Here is a 22,155-nt window from a genome sequence, read left to right as displayed (position 1 = left end):
TTTGTTCTTGGTACCTTTGTCAAAAATGAGTTTACTTTAGGTGTGTGGATTTGTTTCTGGATTCTCTATTCTGTTCCATTGTTCTATGTGTCTGTTTCTATGCCAGTACTATGCTGTTTTGGTTACAATAGCTCTGTAGTATAATTTCAAGTCAAGTAATGTGATTTCTCCAGTTTTGTTCTTATTGCTTAGGGTAGCTTTGACTATTCCAGGTCTTTTGGGATTCCATATAAATTTTAGTATTGTTTTTTCTATTTTTGTGAAGAATATCATTGGTCTTCTGATAGGGATTGCATTGAATCTACAGATTGCTTTGGATAGTATGGACATTTTAACAATATTGATCCTTCCAATCTATGAACATGGAATATCTTTCCATATTTGGTGACTTCTTCAATTTCTTTTATTAGTGTTTTACAGATTTCATCATAGAGAACTTTCACTTCTTCCGTTGAGTTAATTCCTAGGTATTTAATTTTATTTGTGGCTACTGTAAACGGAATTATGTTTTTAATTTCTTTTTCAGATTGTTTGCTGTTGGCATATAGAAATGCTACTAATGTTTTTGTGTTGATTTTTGTATCTTGCAACTTAACTGAATTTGTTTATCAGTTCTAATGGTTTTTTTGGTGGAGTCTTTAGGTTTTTCCAACTGTAAGATTATATCATCTGCAAACAAGGATAATTCGACTTCTTCCTTTCTAATTTGAATGCCCTTTATTTCCTTCTCTTATCTCATTGCTCCAGCCAGGACTTCCAGTAATATTTTGAATAACAGTGGTGAAAATTGGCATCCTTGTCATGTTCCTGATCTTAGAAAAGAGACTTTCAGTTTTTCCCCATTCAGTATGATACTAGCTATGGGACTGTCATATATGGATTTTATTATGTTGAGGTATGTTCTTTCTATACCCAGATTTTAGATGATTTTTATTATGAAGGGATGTTGAATTTTATCAAATGCTTTTTCAGCATCAATTGAAATGATCATATGGCTTTTATCCTTCATTCTGTTGATATAATGGATCACATTAATTGATTGCATATGTTAACCCATGATTGCATCCTAGAAATAAATCCCATTTGATTATGATGAATGATCTTTTTAATGTATTGTTTAATTTGGTTTGCTAGTATTTTTGCAGGATATTTGCATCGATATTCATCAGAGATATTGGCCTGTAGTTTCCTTTTTTTGGCTAGTCTTTGTCTGGTTTTGGTATGAAGGTAATTCTGCCCTTGTAGAATGAATTTGGAAGTATTTCCTTCTCCTCTGTTGTTTGTAATATTTTGAGTAGTATTGGTATTAGTTTTTCTTTAAGTGTTTGGTAGAATTCAGTAGTGAAGCCATCGGGTCCCAGGCTTTTATTTACTGGGAGATATTTTATTATAGCTTCAATCTCATTACTTGTTATTTGTCTATTAAGGTTTTAGATTTCTTCATGGTTCAATCTTGGTAGGTGGTATGTGTCTAGGAATTTGTTCATTTCTTCTAGGTTTTCCAACTTATTGACATATGGTTGCTTATAGTAGCTGCTAATGATCCTTTGAATTTCTGTGATATCAGTTGTAATGTCTCCTTTTTCATCTTTGACTTTATTTATTTGAATTGGCTGTCTTTTTTTCTTAGTCCAGCTAATGGTTTATCAATTTCGTTTATCTTTTCAAAAAACTACTTGTTTCATTGATTTTTTTGTATTTTTTTCATTTAAATTTCATTTTTTTCTGCTCTGATCTTTATTATTTATTTCCATCTACTAATTTTGGGTTTGGTTTGCTCTTGCTTTCCTAGTTCTTTAAGATGCATCATTGGTTGTTTATATGAAGTTGTTTTTTTTGATGTAGACACTTATAGCTATAAACTTCTCTCTTAGTACTGCTTTTGCTATATTTTATAGGTTTTAGTGTGTTGTGTTTTCATTATCATTTGTTTCAATAATTTTTTTAAATTTCCTTTTTAATTTTTAATTTCTTTAATGACTCACTGGTCATTCAGGAGTGCATTATTTACTTTACATGTATTTGTATAGTATGTATTTGTATAGTTTCCCAAATTCCTCTTGTTATTGCTTTTTAGTTCTATTCTATGGTGGTCAGACAAGACACTGGATACTATTTCAATTTAAAAAAATGTTTTATTTTAAGCTGATAACAATTTAACACTGTTTTCATAAACAAACAAACTAGCCAATACAAAACTAACAAAGACTTTATGCCTTAATTTAGTTCCCCTGCTTTTTAACTTTTTATTGTTTCTATTTATATCTTATTGTACTGTCTTTGTCTTGAATAGTTATTGCAGTTATTGTTTTTGATTGGTTCATCCTTTAGTCTTTCTACTTAAGATAAGAGTAGTTTACACACCACATTTACTGTGTTATAATATTCTGTGTTTTTCTATGTATTTCCTATTATCAGTGAGTTTTGTACCTTCTTGTCTCTAATTTTATTAACATCCTTTTCTTTCTGATTGAAGTACTCCCTGTAGCAATTCTTATAGGACAGGTCTGGTGTTGATGAAATCTCTCAGCTTTTGATTGTCTGAGAAAGTCTTCATTTCTCCTTCATGTTTGAAATACATATTCGCTGGATATACTCTTCTGGGGTAAATATTTTTTCCTTCAGCACTTTAAATATGTCATGCTACTCTTTCCTGACTGGTAAGGTTTCCAATGAAAAGTCTGCTGCCAGATGTATTGGAGCTCCAATGTATGTCATTTGTTTCTTTTCTCTTGTTGCTTTTAGGATCCTTTCTTTATCTTTGACCTTTGGGAATTTGATTAGCAAATGCCTTGAGGTAGTCTTCTTTGGGTTAAATTGGCTTGGTGTTCTTTCACCTTCTTGTCCTTGGATATGGATATCTTTCTCTAGGTTTGTAAAGTTCTCCATTACTATCCCTTGAATGAAACTCTTCTACCTCTATCTCTTTCTCTATTTCCTCTTTAAGGCCAAAAACTCTTAATTTGCTCTTTTTAGGCCATTTTCTAAATCTTGTAGGTGTGCTTCTTTTTTTTTTTAATTCTTTCTTCTTTTGTTTCATCTGATTGAATTTTCAAATACCCTATCTTCAGGCTCACTAATTTTTTCTCCTGTCTAGTTACTTCTGCTATTAAAAAACTCTGATGCATTCTTCAGTATGCCAGTTGCATTTTTCAACTCCAGAATTTCTGCTTAGTTCTTTCTAATTATTTCAATCTCTTTGTTAAATTTACCTGATTGCATTCTGTATTCCTTCTCTGTCTTGTCTTGAATTTCTCTGAGTTTCTTCAACGTGGCTATTTTGAATTATCTGTTTTAAAGTTCACATATCCTTCTTTGTCCAGGATTGGTCCCTGGTGCCTTATTTTGTTCATTTGATGAGGTCACATTTTTCCTGGATGTTGTTAATGCTTGTAGATGTTCTTCAGTGTCTGAGCTTTGAAGAGTTAGGTATTTATTATAGTTTTCTCAATCTGGGCTTATTTGTACCCATCCTTCTTGGGAAGGCTTTCCAGATATTTAACAGGACTTGAGTGTTGTGATCAAAGCTCTATCTGCTTTAAGGGGGCACCCAAGGCCCAGTAACACTGTGGTTCTTGCAGATTCATAGAGTACTGCCTTGATGGTCTTGGAAAAGAGCTGAAAGAATTCTCTGGATTACCAGGCAGAGACTCTTGTTCTCTTTCCTTACTTTCTCCAAAGTGAATGAAGTCTCTCTCTCTGTGTTCTAAGACACCTGAAACTGGGGATGGTGTAACACAAGCATCTCTATGACCAACACTACTAGAACTGTGCTGGGTCAAACCCAAAGCCAGCACAGCTCTGAGTCTCACCCAAGGCCTGCTGTAACCACTCCCTGGCTATGACCTATGTTCATTCAAGGCCCTGGGACTCTACTATCAGCAAGTGGCAAAGCCAGCCAGGCCTGTATCCTTCCCTTCAGGGTGAGTTCCCCCCACCCCTGGGCATGTCCAGGGTGCCTTCTGGGAGCCAGGGACTAGAGTCAAAAACTGTAGAAGTCTACCTGACTTTCTATTGTACTGTGCCTGAGCTGGCACTCAAACCAAGAGATGCAGTCCTTCCCTTTTCCAAAGGCAGAGGAGACTCACCCCATGGCCATCACTATCACAGGCCCATGGGAGTACGGCCAGAGTACTATTGATGTTCCCCTAAGGCCCAAGGGCTCTTTCATCAGCATGTGGTGAATTCTGCCTGGCCTGAGATTCACCCTTTAGGGTGAATAGGCTCCCTTCTGGCCCAGGGAAGGTCCAGAAATGCCATCCAAGGGTCAAGTCCTAGTTGGAGACCCCAAGGGCCCACTTGGTACTCTATGCCCCTGTGGCCAACCTAGTACTGAAAGTGCAGGACAAAGTCCCCTTTGCTTTTCTCTCTGCTGTTCTTAAAGGAAAGGAGTCTTGTAGCCACCACAGCTGGGAATATGCTGAGTCTCATCTGAGCCCAGCCCATCTTAGAGTCTTACACAAACCCTTCGACACATTACCTAGGTATTGCTGCTGGTTCTTCAGGGCCCAAGGGCTCTTTCGTTAGGGGGTGATGAATCCTGCCAGAACTGGGTCCTTCCCTTCAAGGAAACAGGGTCCCTTCTGGCCCAGGGTGTGTTTAGAAATATCATCCAGGAGCTAGGACCTAGAAAGGGGGCCTCATGACTCTGACCCGTGCCCTATCCTGCTGTGGCTGAGCTTGTATCCAAGATGCAAGACAAAGTCCTCCCCACTATTCTGTCCTCTCTCCTCAAATGGAGGGAATGATTCTCTTTTGGGGCTATGAGTTGTGCAGCCTGGGCTTAGGGGAGAGGTGATGCAAGCACTCTCTCAGCTGGTCTCAGTAGGTTACATGTCCTCTCCAATCCACCCTCTCTGGGCCCAGTTCAGCACTGGGACACACCTAAGTGTTTCAATCCTTGTTGCCTAGCCTGCCTGTCAAGTTTATTTGGAACCGCAGTGCACTTTAGCCCATGGTGGTGAGGCTCGCAGGAACACAAGGCTGGACCACTGGGATAGATTATTCTCCTCTGGTTATGGCTGGTTTACATACTCCCTCCATGGGTGGGTGTCAGCTGAGTGTAGTCTATGTTTGTTTTCTGTTATAATAGGGCAGCACTGAGTTTAGTGCCTCAAAAATACTGTCATCTCTCTCTGCCTAGCACGCCAAAATATTCTTTGCACCACACCGCTGCTTCCAGGGTACGGGGGAGGCATGGTGCCAGTGATTCAGGACTGTTTCTCCTACCTTTTCAGTGCCTCTTTCAGTGATATAAAGTTAAAACCAGATACTGTGAGTTCTCACCTTATTTTTGGTTCTTATGAAGGTGATCATTTTGTGTAGATAGTTGTTAAATTGGTGAACTTTGGGAAGGGGGACAATCAGTGGAGGCTTCTATTCTGTTATCCTGTTCCACTCCTCCCCAAATGAATGTTAATAATACACTAAATGCTCAGACTTCACCACTGTACATATATCCATGTAACAAAACTGCACTTTGTACCCCTTAAATTTATACAAATAAAAAATATAATAGTGAATGATTATTTGAGAACATTTATTGGCATTGCCGGTCATGATTGATTAGATTGTGGAACCAATTTAGTAAATTGGGGTAAATGTTTTTTTAAAAGTAGAATAGAATTGAGTAGCATAGAGTACAATAAAGTAGAAAATATTAGATTTCATTACATTTTGTAATGGTAAGTATTGTTTTATGAAACTTCTGTTTCAATTTTTGTATGTATTTGGTTGTATATGTAGGGAGCTGTGATGTAAAACATATTTCCTACTGTGGATTTTGGTCAAGGTAGAGAAACTCTGCTAGAGGGTGTTTTCCATAAAGCCCTGTCTTCATGGAAAACTTTAATGGTGCTCTATGACTATACTGTAGTTCAGGCAGAAGCATAAGACAAATTCTTTGAGGACATTACGTGCGGGGAGATCAGTCTGTATTTGAAACAGCCACAGACTGAAGCACCAGTCATGTATTCTGTTATTTCTTTTAGGAACATGATAGTGAATGTTCAGCTTGATCAGAAAACTATAGTTTCTGAATATTTGATGTCATGACTTTGATTCATCTCTCACATTTCTAAAAATGATCAAGTGAATCCAGAATAGTGGTTCTCAAAAGGGGACAATTTTATACCTTAGGGGACCTTTGCCAATGTCTGGAGATATTTTTTATTATAATAATTTGAGAAAAGGGGTATGCTACAGGCATCTAGTGGGATGCTGCTAAGTATTCTACAATGAACAGGATAGCCCCTTACAATAAAGCATTATCCAGATCAAAATAATAATAGTGCCAAGTTTGTGAACTCAGCTTCAGAGTGATCCAAACTAGTTATTTAAAAGAAATGTGATTTTAATGACAGTTGAAAGATTCATGATATTGGCCTAAAACAAACTCAGTGATATTGTTTGTAGAATGCTCTGATCACCAACTTTATTAGATTAAAAATGACATATCAATATCTGCTTACATGTGACCCAAAATGAAATGCTGCACCAAATAGTTTAAAAATACAAAGTTTATAATTCTAAGATCATTTCCTGAATCTGAACATCCAAAGTCAGCATTAAGTTTTACCACCATAATATAGAATAATTTATATGCCTATGAATATTTATATATGAAGAAGAAACTTTGTCTTGAAGTGAATTCAGAGAATTGGCAGCCAGCTGCCTAAATGAATCTCATCATTTAAAATTCTTATCTTAAGAGTTTTCTACCTTAATACAGGTTCAATAGCTCTCACTTAAAATTTTATAGATCTGATGATTCAATAAAAATAGGCAATAATAAAGATACTTTGTAAGAAAAAGGGAAGGTGAAACTGGTACCTGTGTTCTAGGCCCATTGTTGATTCAGACTACCTATTGCTTCATTGAGTCATTTATGTTTTCTGGCTTCAGTTCTCTTAAACATAACATAAGTATATTGGCCTATGTGACATGCAATCTCTTCTCAGCTTTAAAATTCTATGAGTCTAAATTATGAATCAAGTGTTTTATGAGTGACTGCATATCTCTTTTAGATATTTTAGGATTATTTTCATGCCTTCTCAATAGCATGTGAGGGAAATTATTATAAAGCAAGTTCATCGTTCCAATGATTTGTCTTATATATGGGCTAAATGAGTAAATGACTCCCCAGCCTGCAGACCATAATATTTCACAGGCATTGCCAAGCAGAATAATTGCTTCCATAAAGCCTTAATTTAATTGTATTACAAAATACATGAGCCTTACTCTCCTAATGACTTCAGGAGACACGTTGCTGATGGAGTATGTTTTCTCTTGTGGACCACATATAACAAAGTGGTCCAAAAGAGAAAACATACTATATGTTATATGTTATAGCCACATGTGTTATATGCAGTAGGTGCTCAAATTTTATATTTATTTTCAAATTTTTCTAAAACTAGGGTTTTATGATTGCAATAGTTGGGACATTGCCATAAGCCTTATAAGCTATTTGGCTGTAGCAATGCGAGGGCATAAAATTTTTCTTGCTACAGAGGAAGATAATGTTCTTTGATTTTTCAAGGTATTAGTAAATGCTTATTTTTTTCAGGCATTTAACCCTACAATAATAATGCACAAAATTTCCCCCTTGTGGTCAAAATATGTAAGTGCATCTGTGAAACGTCAAATTTCTTATGCCGGTGTTTTGGGACTAATGAAATTACCATCACCTTCTCCCAAATTTTTAACAAATACATAGTTTTGATTAACGAATCACTCTATCTATCTATATATAATTCATTAATCGGGATTTTTCTGATTATATCTGTAGGATAAGAATATCTATGTGACTGTGTGTATGTGTGTGTGTGTGTGTGTGTGTGTGTGTGTGTGTGTGTGTAGAAAAGTCACCAAAAAATTAGAGGTTTTATAACTAAAAAAAGTTAGAAGATCTCTGGCTTGTTTTACTATCAGACTTTGTTTCCTACATATGACTTTCTTTTATTGGTGTCTCTCAAATGGGTGTAGAAGTAGAAAATTCATTTCCTATGGTGGAAAGGTACTTTGGAAAATCTGATTGAATAAGGAAAAAGAAAAAAAAAAGTATTTGTGAGCTCGAGAGAAATGTAGGGAATTATACAAGGGTTTCTTGAACACTTTGTGAGTTCAAAAAGTTTCTCAGTTGAAAGGAGACCCTTGACAACGACAATCTAAAAATCCCATGGACTATCTTCAAAAATATGTATTGAGTCTCTCTGGTACTTCAACATTCGTGATTTAAAGAGCTAAGTATCTCTACCATATTTTTCAAGCCAGATCCATTACTTTACAAATAAAAGTCCTTTATAAATTGGCTAAGGATTATTGGTTGATTAAAGTGATTCTAAATAACTTACGTTGTGTGTTTCATGTTACTAGATCCAGTAATTTAATATCACTTTGTTGTACTACACCCACTAAATAGTTGAATTCTCATGCATATATGACCTGCATACAGCTTTCTTTGTTTAACTTTTATCGTGAATTAGATGCCTGTTTTTGAAGCAATCCAGTTTCGGTAATAAGTCACTTGTGTGTAGACTCCAGGCTTGTCCTTTTGACCACAGTTATCTCCCCAGCTTACAATTCCAATGAGATACCAGGTATCTTTCAGATCCCTTGTGACTAAAGGTCCCCCAGAATCACCCTAAAAATAAAAACATAAGAAAAAAGAAAGAAAATTAGCTAAACATAAAGCTCATTATTTAAGATATTTTGATGAATCACATATTTTGTTACTAGACAGTACATGTATAGACTATCAACACAGAATAATTAATTGAGACATGGATTTTAATATTACAAAGAGCCTTAAGGTTCAACTTTCACATTTAAAAAATAAAATTTATTTTGTTAGAGTAAACAGCAACTTAGTTAAAAAAGGCAAAAACGAAAAAACATGAAGAGGCTTGAAAAGCAATTATGTCCCATGTTACCTCACGCAAGCTGTTCTCCAAGAGGTAGCCACTTCATGCTTGTTTAATGATTTCTTATAGTATCTAACTCCTTATCACTAGATAATATGCTCAAATTACAGCTTCTAGGTTTAGACAGTAAATATTTATTTTCTCTTACATAGTTAGGGATTTAGTTGTTTTACAACTTCTTTGCAACTTTTCCACACCACATCTTTACATTATAGCATCTCTATTTTTGGTTAAATTAACAGCCTACATTTAGTACCAGTTTGTAAATTTTATTAATTGAAGAGTCAAGTAACATATTTGGATTACAGAAATCTTTTTTTGCTTTCCTAGAATTAATAACACAACTCTTTTTTTCATGTGGATAGTTTTCTATGTACCTGGTAAATGCTGAATGCTCCAAAAGATCTACCAACACCTCACAATAATGTTTACTAATGTTCAAGGACATCAGATAGCTTGTTAGTTCTTTTGCTTCCTCTGAAGCTGTTCCACCATATCAACACACACACACACACACACACATACACACATACACACACACACACAATCTTTTCTTACTTCTGCTCAAATTTGAGCTGGTTACTTTAAGCCTGGTGCAGAACTATGGTGTTGGGATTATCTGATACCACTCTTTAGTGTTGGACTAACAGTTTCAGGTCTTACGTCTTCCACTTTCTTGATTTATTCCCTCATTTTGCTGAGGTACCCTCTCAAGTAGTTTCCTAAGAAATAGGGTATCAGAAGTACATTTTTTTCAGTCATTGCTTGTCTAAAATTCTTAATTCCACCCTCACAGTTGATATTTAGTTAGCATGGGCAGGAATCTAGGTTGAAATAATCTTCCCTTTGAAACTTGAATGTGTTTTCCACAGTCCTCTACCTTCTAGAGTTACTGTTGAGGAGTTCTATGTAGTTCTGATGCTTCTTCCTTCAAAGTTTTAAGATTGTTCTCCCTATCCCTGGCTTCTGACCCTTTATGATGGTATGTCTTGGAAAGAAGTACTTCATTTATCGTGCCCAGCACTACTTGGACCTTTTCTTCAATAGGATGCACGTAAGCTTCAGAACTAGGAGCATTCTTTATTTTTTTTAATATTGTACACTCATGTTTTATGTTTTCAGAGCTCCTATTCATTTGATGTTGGATCTCCTGAGCTTATCCTCTAATTTTCTTAATTTTTCTGATTATTTTTCTCCTCTGTGTCTTTTTTGTTGTTGTTGTTCTTTCTGAGAGATTTCCTTGATTTTATCTTCCAATCCTTCCACTGGATTTTAAAAATTATGATTATATTATTGCTACATTTCCAGAGGTGATTCTTACTGTTTGGTTCTAGGGTATGGTGCTAGAAACCATATTGGAAGCTCTGTGCTTTTGTGCTGGGTGGTGCTATGGTTTGAATGTGTGCCCAAGAGTTCATAGGTTGGGGAAACTTAATCCCCAATACAACAGTGTTGAGAGATGGGACCTAAGAAGAAGTGATTAGGTCATGAGGGCTCTGGAGAGAAAGACTTATGGAGAAAGACTAGGTGTTGGTGGTGCTTGCACTTCTGTTGTATCAGACTAGGCCCCTCACCGTGTGCCCCAATTACAATCACTGTATTCCTGTCTTGGATCCTTGTACCTGAACCGCTGCCCTGATAACTTACTGTATTTTTCTATGACTAAAGCCTTGTTTTATCACTTACTTTGCATAGTTAGGCAGCAAGTTTACCTCTGCTCCCCAATCCAGTGAAGCATCTCTATGACCACCAATCCCTCCTAAGGCTTTTCAGTAATGTCATGGTTCACCTGAATTCCCCGGTCCTGTCTGCTCCAAGACTCCTGCACCTTCCACCTGTTCCCCGTGGTATGGACCTTTTGTTGGAATCCCTAAATTCTGCCTGCCTCCCTCCACATTATTAGCAACCGAAGCTGGCTGTGGACCAGATCCTGCTTTTGCCCAGCCTCTATGTCTCATAGGTCCCTGCTCCTTTTCTGATAGAGGTCGCACATGTGGTACAGTTTGTGGGACTCTGGACAGGACTTTCTGCCACCTGATATCAATACCATTCCATCATTTCCACATAGAGTGGCCTCCTTAGAGTTCTAAAGAATCTCATGTTAAAAAGCAAGTGTCTCCAGGAAGAAATGTACCTTCGTTGGAAAACATACATGTTAGAAGGCAGATGAGGGCACTGGGGAGGGCCCATGGAATCACAACATGGCCTAATCCACCTTCTCATGGTTATCTACTTGTTTCTCCTCTCATCCTCCTCATGCTGAGACCCAACCAATTACTTGGAGTTCCCTCAGATATGAATTGTAATTTCACACCTTCATAATTTTGGCTATGCTTTTTGTCTTTTCTATAACATTATTTTCTTATTCTGAAATTGGATGTTATTTATTCTTCAGGCCTTATTTATGTCTCATCTCTCTGATACTTGTTCCAAAAATGTTTCCTTCAAGAAAAATATTTGCTTTTCATTATATTATTCATAACATCACTTTATACTTCTCTGTTTATGATTATTTTCTTTCTTGAGTGTGAGCCCCTTGAGAAAATAAACTGCTTTATTAATCTTTGGATTTCTGGTTAAGAAATTCTAATTTTGTTTGTTTGATAGCATCAGAGAAACTCTTACTTCATTTATCTTAATAAAACATTTAAAAGTATTTTGTGCTGTGAAATTTGCATTTGTAACTTTTTTGAGCTGACATGATATCTATGTTTTGTCCTTATGTAAAGAACATATAATATATCCTGAGACAGATAAAAATTTTTGAGTTAGTAATATAAAAAAATCCCTCCAACTTACCCTGCAGGCATCATAAATTCCTTCCCTATATCCGGCACAGAACATTCCAGGTTTTATATCATTGCCATACACCTGTGGTTGCTTGCAGACATCATCACTTATGATTTTCACTCTGGCTTCTCGGAGATCATTTTGGGATTCCCCTTAAGGAAAAATAGAGTTATTCTAGTATTTACAATCAGCATCTTTGGCTAGAGTGAAGTGAGCAGACTTTCCTAATATTTTTTTCATAGTAAAATTGTCAATACAGAATGAAGTTAATATAAGCAGTTTCTAGAAAAAAGAATTTCTGGTTAAATCTGGCACATCTAATGATAATTATTGTCCAATCACATTTTTATAAAAACTTCTCAAAGCAAGAAAGCCATTTGGATTATTTTTTCTGGAAAATCTAACCTTAAAAATAATCAGCTTATATATTTCAGGAAGGCCTTTTATCTTTTGTAAAGCTTTTATCTGTGGGTTCCAGAGTGTTCCCAGAAACTTTGCATGCCTAGATGGTTTTCTCCATTGGCTTGATAAAATGCCTATAATACTATGTACATTTATTTTATTATTTAAAGTTTATGATGAGCTTTCACATATATAAGATATATGTGAAATATACATATATTATATATCATACATATATATATAAATGCATTAAATGGCAATGATTTCACTTCTAATGTATTACAAGTTGGTGGCTGCAGACTGTAAGCTAGGTTCTGAGTTTTAGAAACCATTATTATGGCAGGCTACGTAGAAAACCAAGAATAGCACAAGCATTCAGGGATTCTTTATACCAAACCATATATTGATTGGGAAACCATGACCCCATGGTTGGCAGAATTCTAGGATGGTCCCCAAGATTCCTGTGTGATTCCCCTCCTCCCAAATATGGGCAGGATCTGTGAATATGAGGGATGCCATTCTCATGATTAGATTATGTTATATGGCCAAGATGAGGGAATTTTACAGATGTGATTAAGACCTCTAATGAGTTTGACTTTGAATTCATCAAAAGGAGATTATCAAAGGTGGGCCTGACCTAATCAGCTGAGCCATTTCAAAAAGGGCGAACCTTGCTGGAGTTGAGACACTTTCCTAAAGAGTTAAAGCAGCAAGCTGGCATGCATTCTACAGCTGCGAGTAAAGGAATTCTGCCAGCAAACCTTGAGGAAACCTTCAAAGGAGCCACAGATGTGGCCACAACCCCAGCCGACATCTTGATTACAGTTTGGTGAGACCCTAAGAGGACCCAACTAAGCTGTGTCTGAAAGTCTGACTCATGAAAACAGTGAGATAAAAATAAATGAGTGCTGTTTTAACTGTTTGTGGTTATTTGTTACACATTTATAAAAAACTAATACAAGAATACGATGTATCATCAGCTATGGTCACCATGATGGATGAGAGATCTCTTGAACTTTTTCTTCCTAACTGCAAATATGAATTTGTTGACCAGCATCTCCCCAACTCCTTCCCCTGTAAAGACCCCCAGCTTCTGGTTGCCTACTGTTGATATATCGTATTCTTGAGAAACGCTACAAGAGTAGATATTAAGTGTTCTTGCCACAAAAATGATAATTATGTAAAATAAGACGTTTCTTAATTAACTAGATTTAACACTCACAGTGTACATATACTATACTTCAACACATTATGTTGTACGTGGTAAGTACATGCAATTTTATACATCAATTTTAAAAAAACTAAGTACATTTGAAAAAACCCTAATACACCAGTTTCTTTAGAAGACGATTTCCAAGATTTATTTCTGAAGAAATGTTTGTAAACACATATTTAAAAGTGCTCAGAAGATTTAAGTGTGTAACTCAGAAATATGCTAAGAGATTTTTCAAATTATTCTGTTATTTGAATACAATTGGTTTATATATATTATACACACACACACACACACACACACACACATTTATATTGCCTACTATATCATCAATTAAAAACATTCATGGCCTGGCGCGCGGTGGCTCACGCCTGTAATCCCAGCGCTTTGGGAGGCCGAGGCAGGTGGGTCACGAGGTCAGGAGATCAAAACCATCCTGGCTAACACGGTGAAACCCCTTCTTTACTAAAACTACAAAACAATTAGCCGGGCATGCTGGCGGGCGCCTGCAGTCCCAGCTACTCGGGAGGCTGAGGCAGGAGAATGGCGTGAACCCGGGAGGCGGAGCTTGCAGTGAGCCGAGATCACGCCACTGCACTCCAGCCTGGGAGACAGAGCGAGACTCTGTTTCAAAATAAAAATAAAAATAAAAATAAAAAAATAATAATGGTGAGAAGAGTAAAGTGAAACTGACAATCTACGTATTGTAAGTAGGTGACAGTGCAAATCCACAACTTCTTCAGCAAACTAAACTGGTTGGTAAAATGTATTCCAACTCATGAAAAGCATAGCCCATAAATTCTGGACATCCCTGAGCTATATCTCATCTTCTGTAAAAATGCTTAATGACATTTCTAGCAAAATATTGATTTTATCAAATAATCAGCTTTTTACTTATCAATTTTCTATATTGTTTCTTATTTTCAATTTTATTCATTTCTATTCTTATTCTTATTATTTCCTTCCTTATGTTTGTTTTAGGTTTATTTTTTCTTTTTCCAGTTGCTTGAAGTGAGAACTTAATTATTGATTTGATATCTTTCCTTATAATATGCATTTTCTATAAATTTCCCTTTCTACACTATTTTAGCAGCATCTGGCATATATTTGTATATTTTTGTTTTCATTTAGTTCTATGTGTTTTTACAAATTTCTTCGAGATATTCTCTTTATTTACATATGTTTTTTAATTGGTAAGCATTTGGGGATTTTTATGTTATCTTTCTGTTACTGATGTCTAGTTAGATTCCATTAGGATCAGAGAATATACTTTGTACAATTTCAATTTTAAAAAACTTCTTAGGGTTTGCTTTACAGACTTGAATATGGCCTCTCTTGGTGAGTAACGAATGGGTGCTTTTAATCTATTAATGTACTTAACAGATTAAGAATGATAGGTTAATTTAATCTATTTAATAGATTAAAAGCACCTGTGGGTCACTCACCAAGAGAGGCCGTATTCAAGTAGGGTGGAGTGCTCTATAAGTGTCAGGTTCTGTTGCCACTCACAGCGCATTATGACAGGTATGTTTCTGTGCCAGTCTCAAACTCCTGAAAGTGATTTTTCCCACCAAGCCAAAGGGGATTTGTGATGTCTTTCCCACCACTATGAAGCAGAGAATGCAAGCCCTATCTTCAGAGAAAATCCATCCAAGAGAGTGCAGACCTAGGGAGGTGTCAGGCTTACAGCAGCACTAGATCTACTAGAATTAATAAACCATAGGTAATATTTTCTGTGATTGGTAATACAACCTTAAAGAAAGCAATGCATGTCTCACTCTGTATAAGATGAAACAAAACCACATGGGACACCTGGAAAAAATCTAGAGACCCTAAAACCTATTCCTGCCTATGTGAGTGAAAGGTTATTCCTAGTTCCTTAATGGTAGACTGAGAATCAAAAGCTTATTCTTTATAATTTCTTGTAGGTAAATAAATTGTATAGAATCCTGCAAATAGATTTAGTCATTCTCAGAAAGCCCTTTTGCATTTTCTCAAGCCCAGTGTTAAAGAAACTCTCTAGCTTTTGTTATACATATGTACCTGGACCACATGGTAGAATCCAGAGCGTGTCTCACTAAGATTGCCTAGAACATTCAGTAACTAAATCATCATTATTTCTTACAAGACTAAGTTAGTATATCAAGTTGAATACTTTTAGAGGGGACAAATAATTTGACAATTTATCTCTACACTATTCTTACTCACCATCACACTTAAATTAGCTTCTTCAGTACTAAAGCAAATTTTGCTACATAGGCATAAAGAATATTTGAGTTAGCCACTCAATCTGAGTCCTCCTAGACACAGCTGGAACAATAGAAATTAATGTGAATTCTGGCAAAGAAAAGAAATAAATGTTCCTTTCTATGTATTTTTTCTTGGTTAAGGATGATGTGTTGAGGTGTTGTTAGCCACCTCTGACACTAGGTGAAGCTAGCATCCCTCTGAATGAAGCCAACATAGAGAAAAGCAGGGGCAAAAAATTCAAATTCAGAGACACAGAGCCAGATGACATCATATAAACCCCTGTGTCTGAAGTGAAACTTACTACACTTTTTTGACTTCCAAATTACATGAGCCAAATTTGTGGAAGTTTTTGTTTCTTTGTTTTTTATTCTGCACTGGTTAATGTGAACTGAATTTCTGTCACACAAAATAAGAACCCTAACTAATCCAACCAGACTGTGTGGAAATGGCTGTCAGGATAATATTGATGGAGATGAAATCACATTGCCTTAGACAGGGCTTAGTGCTCTGTTAGCTATCCTGAGATACCCACCACCATAGTAAAGTGCTCCAAATCCTGTGATGTAGACAGTCAAATTTGGTTGGAAGGATGCAGAGGCTTCTGGCAAACAAATCCGGCGTATGTCATCCGAAAAGGTGACTCTGGAAGAGACCTGCACAACAGCAATGTCGTACTCTCTTGCTGCAGAGCGGTACTTCTCATGGATAATAAATCTTCTGACATTTCTTTTCATTAAGGGAGGGTTGATTTTTGTTCCAAAACTAACAGTCCATTGATGTGGATTTTTATACCTGGAAAAGGTTAGAAATTAACAGAATATATATAAGCTGCCCGAAGTATATGAGCTAGATTAATTGCATTTAGGCTAATATAAGAGAAATACAATCCTGAGAATACTTGGCTGCAGTTATAGTTTTCTTTTATCATTTAAATATAATCTATTGCTAATGTTTTGAAAGATAAAATCATATAAATGCCATATTAGAACTGATATTTAATACAAAACTATTGAATTTTAGAACTGTAATACACATAAAATATCATTCATTTATCCCTTCCACAAATATTTACTGAGCATCTGTGTGCTGAGCCTTATCTGAACTGCTGGGGATAAAGTGATGAACAAGACCTAAGATGCCTGCTCACAGGAGTATAAGATTCCAGAGAAGGAAAAGGATCAAAGCAAGCAAACAAATAGATAAATAATCTTAAACATTGATAAAGGCTATGAACAAAATAAAATAGGGTAACGGAATAGAGTACTAACAGGTCATTATGATTATTTTAAGAACGCATTTGGGCTAAGACATAGTAAAAGAGGATCAGTGTGAGGAGATGAGGGAAACAAGTTTCCAGGCAAAAATCCCAAGGTCTTGGGTTGGATGGGCTGCAGTCAGAACACAAGGGAAAGAATGGTTGGGGGTGAGCTTGGAGAGGTAAGCAGGGACTAGATTTTAGAGTGTTTTATAGGTCATGATAAAGTGCTTAAATTTTATTGAAGTGATATGGGAATCTACTGGATAATTAAGCCAGAGAATAATGTAGTCTCATTTACATTTTTAAAAAACATGTTGGTTCTTTCTGGGGAGTAGATTCTTGAAGGTCAAGAATGGATGTGGTAAAGTCTATTAGATGACTGCATAGTCCTTTGAGAGATGATCAAATGTGGTAAATGCGGTTGACTTCTAGCTTGTGGGCTTGGGCAATGGGTGGATTATGGTACATACAGGGATCGGAAAAATCATTTAGTAGCAATGAAAGATCATCTAGTAAAGACTGTGTTTTATACTTAAGGAAAATAAAGCCTGGATAGGTTAAACTATTTGATTCACATCACATATCTGCCTGCCTCTCTCTGCTCTTCCCTTTATAAAACACTGTCTCCCACCAATTTACATTATTTGTATTTTTCAGAAGACTTCCTGCTTTATTTTGTTATGTGTGACACTAGTCACACATCTGTCTTGGTGTATTTAGTTATTGGAAGCATATTTTAAGGAAGACACTGACAAAGTCTCGAATGTTCAGAGAATAAGAACCAATGTGGTAGGGCATCTGGAAGTTGGTTCTGGAAAAATGAGGTAATTATATATATATATATTTTTATATATATATACACACACACATATATGCATATATATACACACATATATATGTATGCATATATATGTGTGTGCATATATATACTTTTTTCTAAGTTCAGGGTTACATGTGCAGGTTTGTTACACAGGTAAACTTGTGTCATGGGGTTTTGTTGTACATATTATTTCATCACCCAGGTATTAAGCCTAGTACCCATTAGTTATTTTTCCTGATCCTCTCCCTCTAGCACTCTTCAGTATAGCAAAGACATGGAATCAACCTAAATGCCCATTAGTGATAGACTGGATAAAGAAAATGTGGTATACATACACCATGGAATACTATGCAGCCATAAAAAGAACAAAATCATGCCCTTTGCAGGGACATGGATAGGGCTGGAGGTCATTATCCTTAGCAAACTAAAGCTCACAGTAATGATATTTATTTTCACTTATGGTTTGGATATTCTCCCTCATTTTATGTTTGGTCTGAAAAAGAGAAACTAAAGAATAGCTGTTATATGAATGAAGAAATAAAATTGGTTCCTGTTGTTTCAGATTAAAAGAAAAACAAATATTGATGGTAGAAGTTAATAGAGTATAGATTTGGTGTTCAATGCTATAAAGATATTTGCAAAAATAGAACTATCTACCACAAAAATGGCTAACTTTGGCAAAGTAAGTTTCCCATTACTTTGAAAAACCAGACACCAGCATAAGGGATTTCTGGCTTTCTAATATATCAGCTTACTGAGCTCTCACATCTTTCAAACATTAAGAATTTATGTAGATTATTTTTAAAAATATATTACTATTTTTTTAAGATGGGGTCTTGCATTGTCACTCAGGCTGGAGTGCAGTGGTGCAATCATAGCTTGCAGGAGCCTCAAACTCCTGGGCTTAAGGGATCCTTCTGCCTTAGCCTCCCAAGTAGCTGGGATGATAGGTATGCACCACCATGCCCAATGGGGTTTCACTATCTTGCCCAAGCTGGTCTTGAACTCCTGAGCTCAAGTGGTCCTCTTGCCTCGGCCTCCCAAAATGCTGGGATTACAGGCATGAGCCATCATGCCAAGCCTAGATTCTTAATATGTATATTCTTTGGAATATTAAGAGTCTCTATAAAGATTTATGCTCCTAGGCAAATGAAATTTATTATAGTAACAAAAGTTAGAATTTTATAGGTCAAAAAGAATGTGAAAAGATCTAGCCTATCTATTACCTAATACACTAAGGTTCAATAATTTGCCCAGCTCTCCAACTGCCTGGGACATATTTTTCCCACTAAATCCTGCTGCCACCCATTATATAGAGATACTCAAGAAGTCTTTGTTATTACTGTAATAATTGGCAATGAAGAAGAAAGGCGATACAGTTAATCTACTTAGAAACAAATCTAAAATTCTAAATGTAATAGTGATAAAAATGACTGGTTATTATCTTGAAAAGTAAGATTAAAAGTTATAAAAAGTCATTTAATCTTATATTTAATAAAATGTATGCATTCAGAAACAATTATAGGATAGCACAATTTGCTATTCTTCACTTCAGCTTTGTCTTTTGTGTCACTACTGTGAAGAGATGCTCTATTATGCGAAGGTCACATTGAGTGGCCCAAGGGCCTCTCTGAATCCTTTGATACTCCGAGGAATCTCTTTTGAAGTGCCTGTCTTTATCACGCTAGCAATCTCTCATTTTGGTTGTAAACTGTTCTGATTCCACAGATCTTCATATGTCAATGCTCTAAATTTATCTGCGGTTCTCCATCATCACGGTTACCAACTTCCAGCATTTATTGAAAATTTCCATTTTACTTTGGAATTAGTTTGATTATTTAAGATCAGTATGAGACTGGCCAAGTGTTTGGCAGAAACAGACACTAGTTTTAAGTGGAGAGCATTGTTTGACAAAAGATTAATGGTACATGTTATTAGTGAATATTTTGTGTTAGGATGTTGCAAAATAGTTCTGATTCCTTACACAGTTTCCTTATTAAAAACTTTGAGGAAATGATTGATGGATACTAGGATATTGACTGTTACTTCCTTTATTCCCATCAAATTTCTGATTAAGTATACATGTGTAACATTATTTTAGAAAAGAACCTGAAATAACTTTTTCTTATTTTACTTCAGTAATATTTGAGACATTAATTGTTACCAAGAATATGACAAAACTCAGAGCTTTTTAGCAAAAGTGGGTTCTAACTTAAGGTCGATAACTTACTTCTGGAAGCAGTGTGCTGCAGTGACAAGCCATGTATTACTAATCAAGGTGGCCCCACACTGATGGATGTTATCATACTGAAGGGAAGCTTGCCAAGGCCAGGCCGCCTTGGGTGCAATGACTCCAGATGCTATTCTGTTGACGTTTAATGGAACAACTCGTTTACCACAACCTGAAAAAAGATGAGATCATTAAGTTATAAGAAACATGTTGTAATTACAAGAAATGACCCCATTCTTACTTGCCCGAAGACATTTTCGTATACTACTCCTCCTGCCCAGGACACTTAACCCACCTGTCACTGGATTCATGGCCTCTTCTCTCTTACATTTCAGGGTTCACTTTCTTACTCTGTGAGAACAGGTTAGCTGACTCTCTGATCAACTATCATAGCACTATGCACTTCCTCTGTCATAGCATTTATCACATTATTTTCATACTTCCTGATTTATTTATATCTTTCTCTACTTTGGAATTCTAATTTTAGAGCAGGGATCATGTTTTATTCACAATGGTACCACCAACTCCTGGTCTAATTTCTGGCACTTGGTAGATGTTAAAATATATTGTTGAATGAATAAACACATGGATAAAAATACTTAGGGTGTTTGCAAGACACAGAGGCAAATGCATGAACATCATTGCTCAAATTCATCACTGTTTTTTGTAAAATCTTTCAAAATTTAGGCCACAGTGATTTGAAGTGATTTAATGAAGCCACTGTTAGCGATTAAGATGAATATATTAAGCATATATTTTTTCTTTTTTTTTGAGATGGAGTCTCACTCTGTCGCCGAGGCTGGAGTGCAGTGGTGCAATCTTGGCTCACTGCAACCTCTGCCTCCCAGGTTCAAGTGATTCTCCTGCCTCAGCCTCCCAAGTAGCTGGGACTACAGGCACCTGCCACCGCACCCGGCTAATTTTTGTATTTTTAATAGAGATGGGTTTTCTTCTCCATGTTGGTCAGGCTGGTCTCGAACTCCTGACCTTAGCATATTTCACAGATAACTTGTCAGTCACAGACAATGGGTTTTATGTCCTTCCTATTGATTACTTTCTTATTATTTTATTTTGTAGCAGAAAGTACATTTTATGGCATTTTTAAAAATTAGAAAAACAAGTCCAATATTCCCAATCAAAAATATATGCTTTCTTCAAATTGCCCCAGAAGGTTACCATGGCAATTTTTTTCTTGAACATGACTAAAAGATCAGTCCATGAGTTAGAAAAAAAAAGTATTTAAATCTATCATACAAATAGTTATTATCTCTCAAAGAAAATCTGGAGGACAGATGGGCAAGTATGAGCAAATATTTGAAAATGTCCTTTCTGATGTGAAAATTGAACTTGTTTATATAAGCTAACTTGACTTACTTGCTTGGACAGTTAACTCCCCTGTTGATGAGCTCATTGCTGAAAAAGAAGATAAAACAAATAGTGATAATTTGATATTTTCCTGGTTGGTCTCAATGACCAGGAATAATCAGAGGATACTGACCATATATGGATTCTAGACAGTTGAACATATAATTAGGAGAATGGCTATCTGATATAACAACATCTGTGTACAGTTTTTGTAGAGACTTATAGGCAGCCTCTAATTAGGTGGATACTATCACAAGCAATGGGTGAGTAAGGCACAAATAGTGGATGACTAAAGCCCACAAATAGTTTGTATTAATAGAGAACTATGGTTTTCCAGCAGTTCGGGGTAAAGCTTCTTTGCATTCCACTTCAGAAGATGGATAAATGGGACAGAGGAAACAGGTTATATTAGTTTGTTTTCACACTGCTGATAAAGACATATCTGAGACTGGGTAATTTATAAAGAAAAAGAGGTTTAATGGACTCAGAGTTCCATGTGGCTGGGGAGGCCTCACAATCATGGAGGAAGGCAAAAGGCATGTCTTACATGGTGGCAAGCAAGTCAGAGAATGTGAGCCAAGTGAAAGGGGAAGCCTCTTAAAAAACCATCAGATCTCATTCACTACCATAGAACAGTATGGGGGAAACTGCACCCATGATTTAATTTATCTCCCACCAGGTCCCTCTCAAAACATTTGGGAATTATGGGGGCTACAATTCGAGATGAGATTTGGGTGGGGACACAGCCAAGCCATATGGCAAGTAGACTGTCTTACAGGTCTCAAACTCAGCCTCAGCCGGAACAGATCTGCTTTGATCTCTTCTATTTACTTTGAATTTCACATAAATCTTTTTTTTTTTTTTTTTTTTTGGTTAAAGGGCTTAGAATGAAAAAACCTTGAAAAC

At 36.2% G+C, this 22,155-nt stretch overlaps 1 protein-coding gene and 1 long non-coding RNA gene across 2 annotated transcripts in view; one reads left to right on the top strand and one right to left on the bottom strand.

Annotated features, from left to right (window-relative positions):
* Positions 1-22,155, top strand: part of LOC117979984 (uncharacterized) — a 377,942-nt gene that overhangs the window by 200,911 nt on the left and 154,876 nt on the right. The window lies entirely within an intron of this gene.
* TMPRSS11A (transmembrane serine protease 11A) overlaps positions 8,637-22,155 on the bottom strand; it is a 35,814-nt gene continuing 22,295 nt past the window's right edge. Inside the window, exons 5-10 of the mRNA XM_055111484.2 lie at positions 21,259-21,297; positions 19,885-20,056; positions 16,109-16,368; positions 11,721-11,863; position 9,893; positions 8,637-8,641 (exon numbers count right to left, since the gene is read on the bottom strand). Of these exons, the coding sequence (XP_054967459.1) occupies positions 8,637-8,641; position 9,893; positions 11,721-11,863; positions 16,109-16,368; positions 19,885-20,056; positions 21,259-21,297 (620 nt within the window). The remainder of the gene's footprint in view (positions 8,642-9,892; positions 9,894-11,720; positions 11,864-16,108; positions 16,369-19,884; positions 20,057-21,258; positions 21,298-22,155) is intronic.

This window comes from Pan paniscus, chromosome 3 (genome assembly GCF_029289425.2).
Source record: "Pan paniscus chromosome 3, NHGRI_mPanPan1-v2.0_pri, whole genome shotgun sequence".
Classification (NCBI taxonomy): Eukaryota; Metazoa; Chordata; class Mammalia; order Primates; family Hominidae; genus Pan; species Pan paniscus.
The sequence above is the reverse complement of the archived record's forward strand: the minus strand, read 5'-3'. Positions and strand labels throughout refer to the sequence as shown.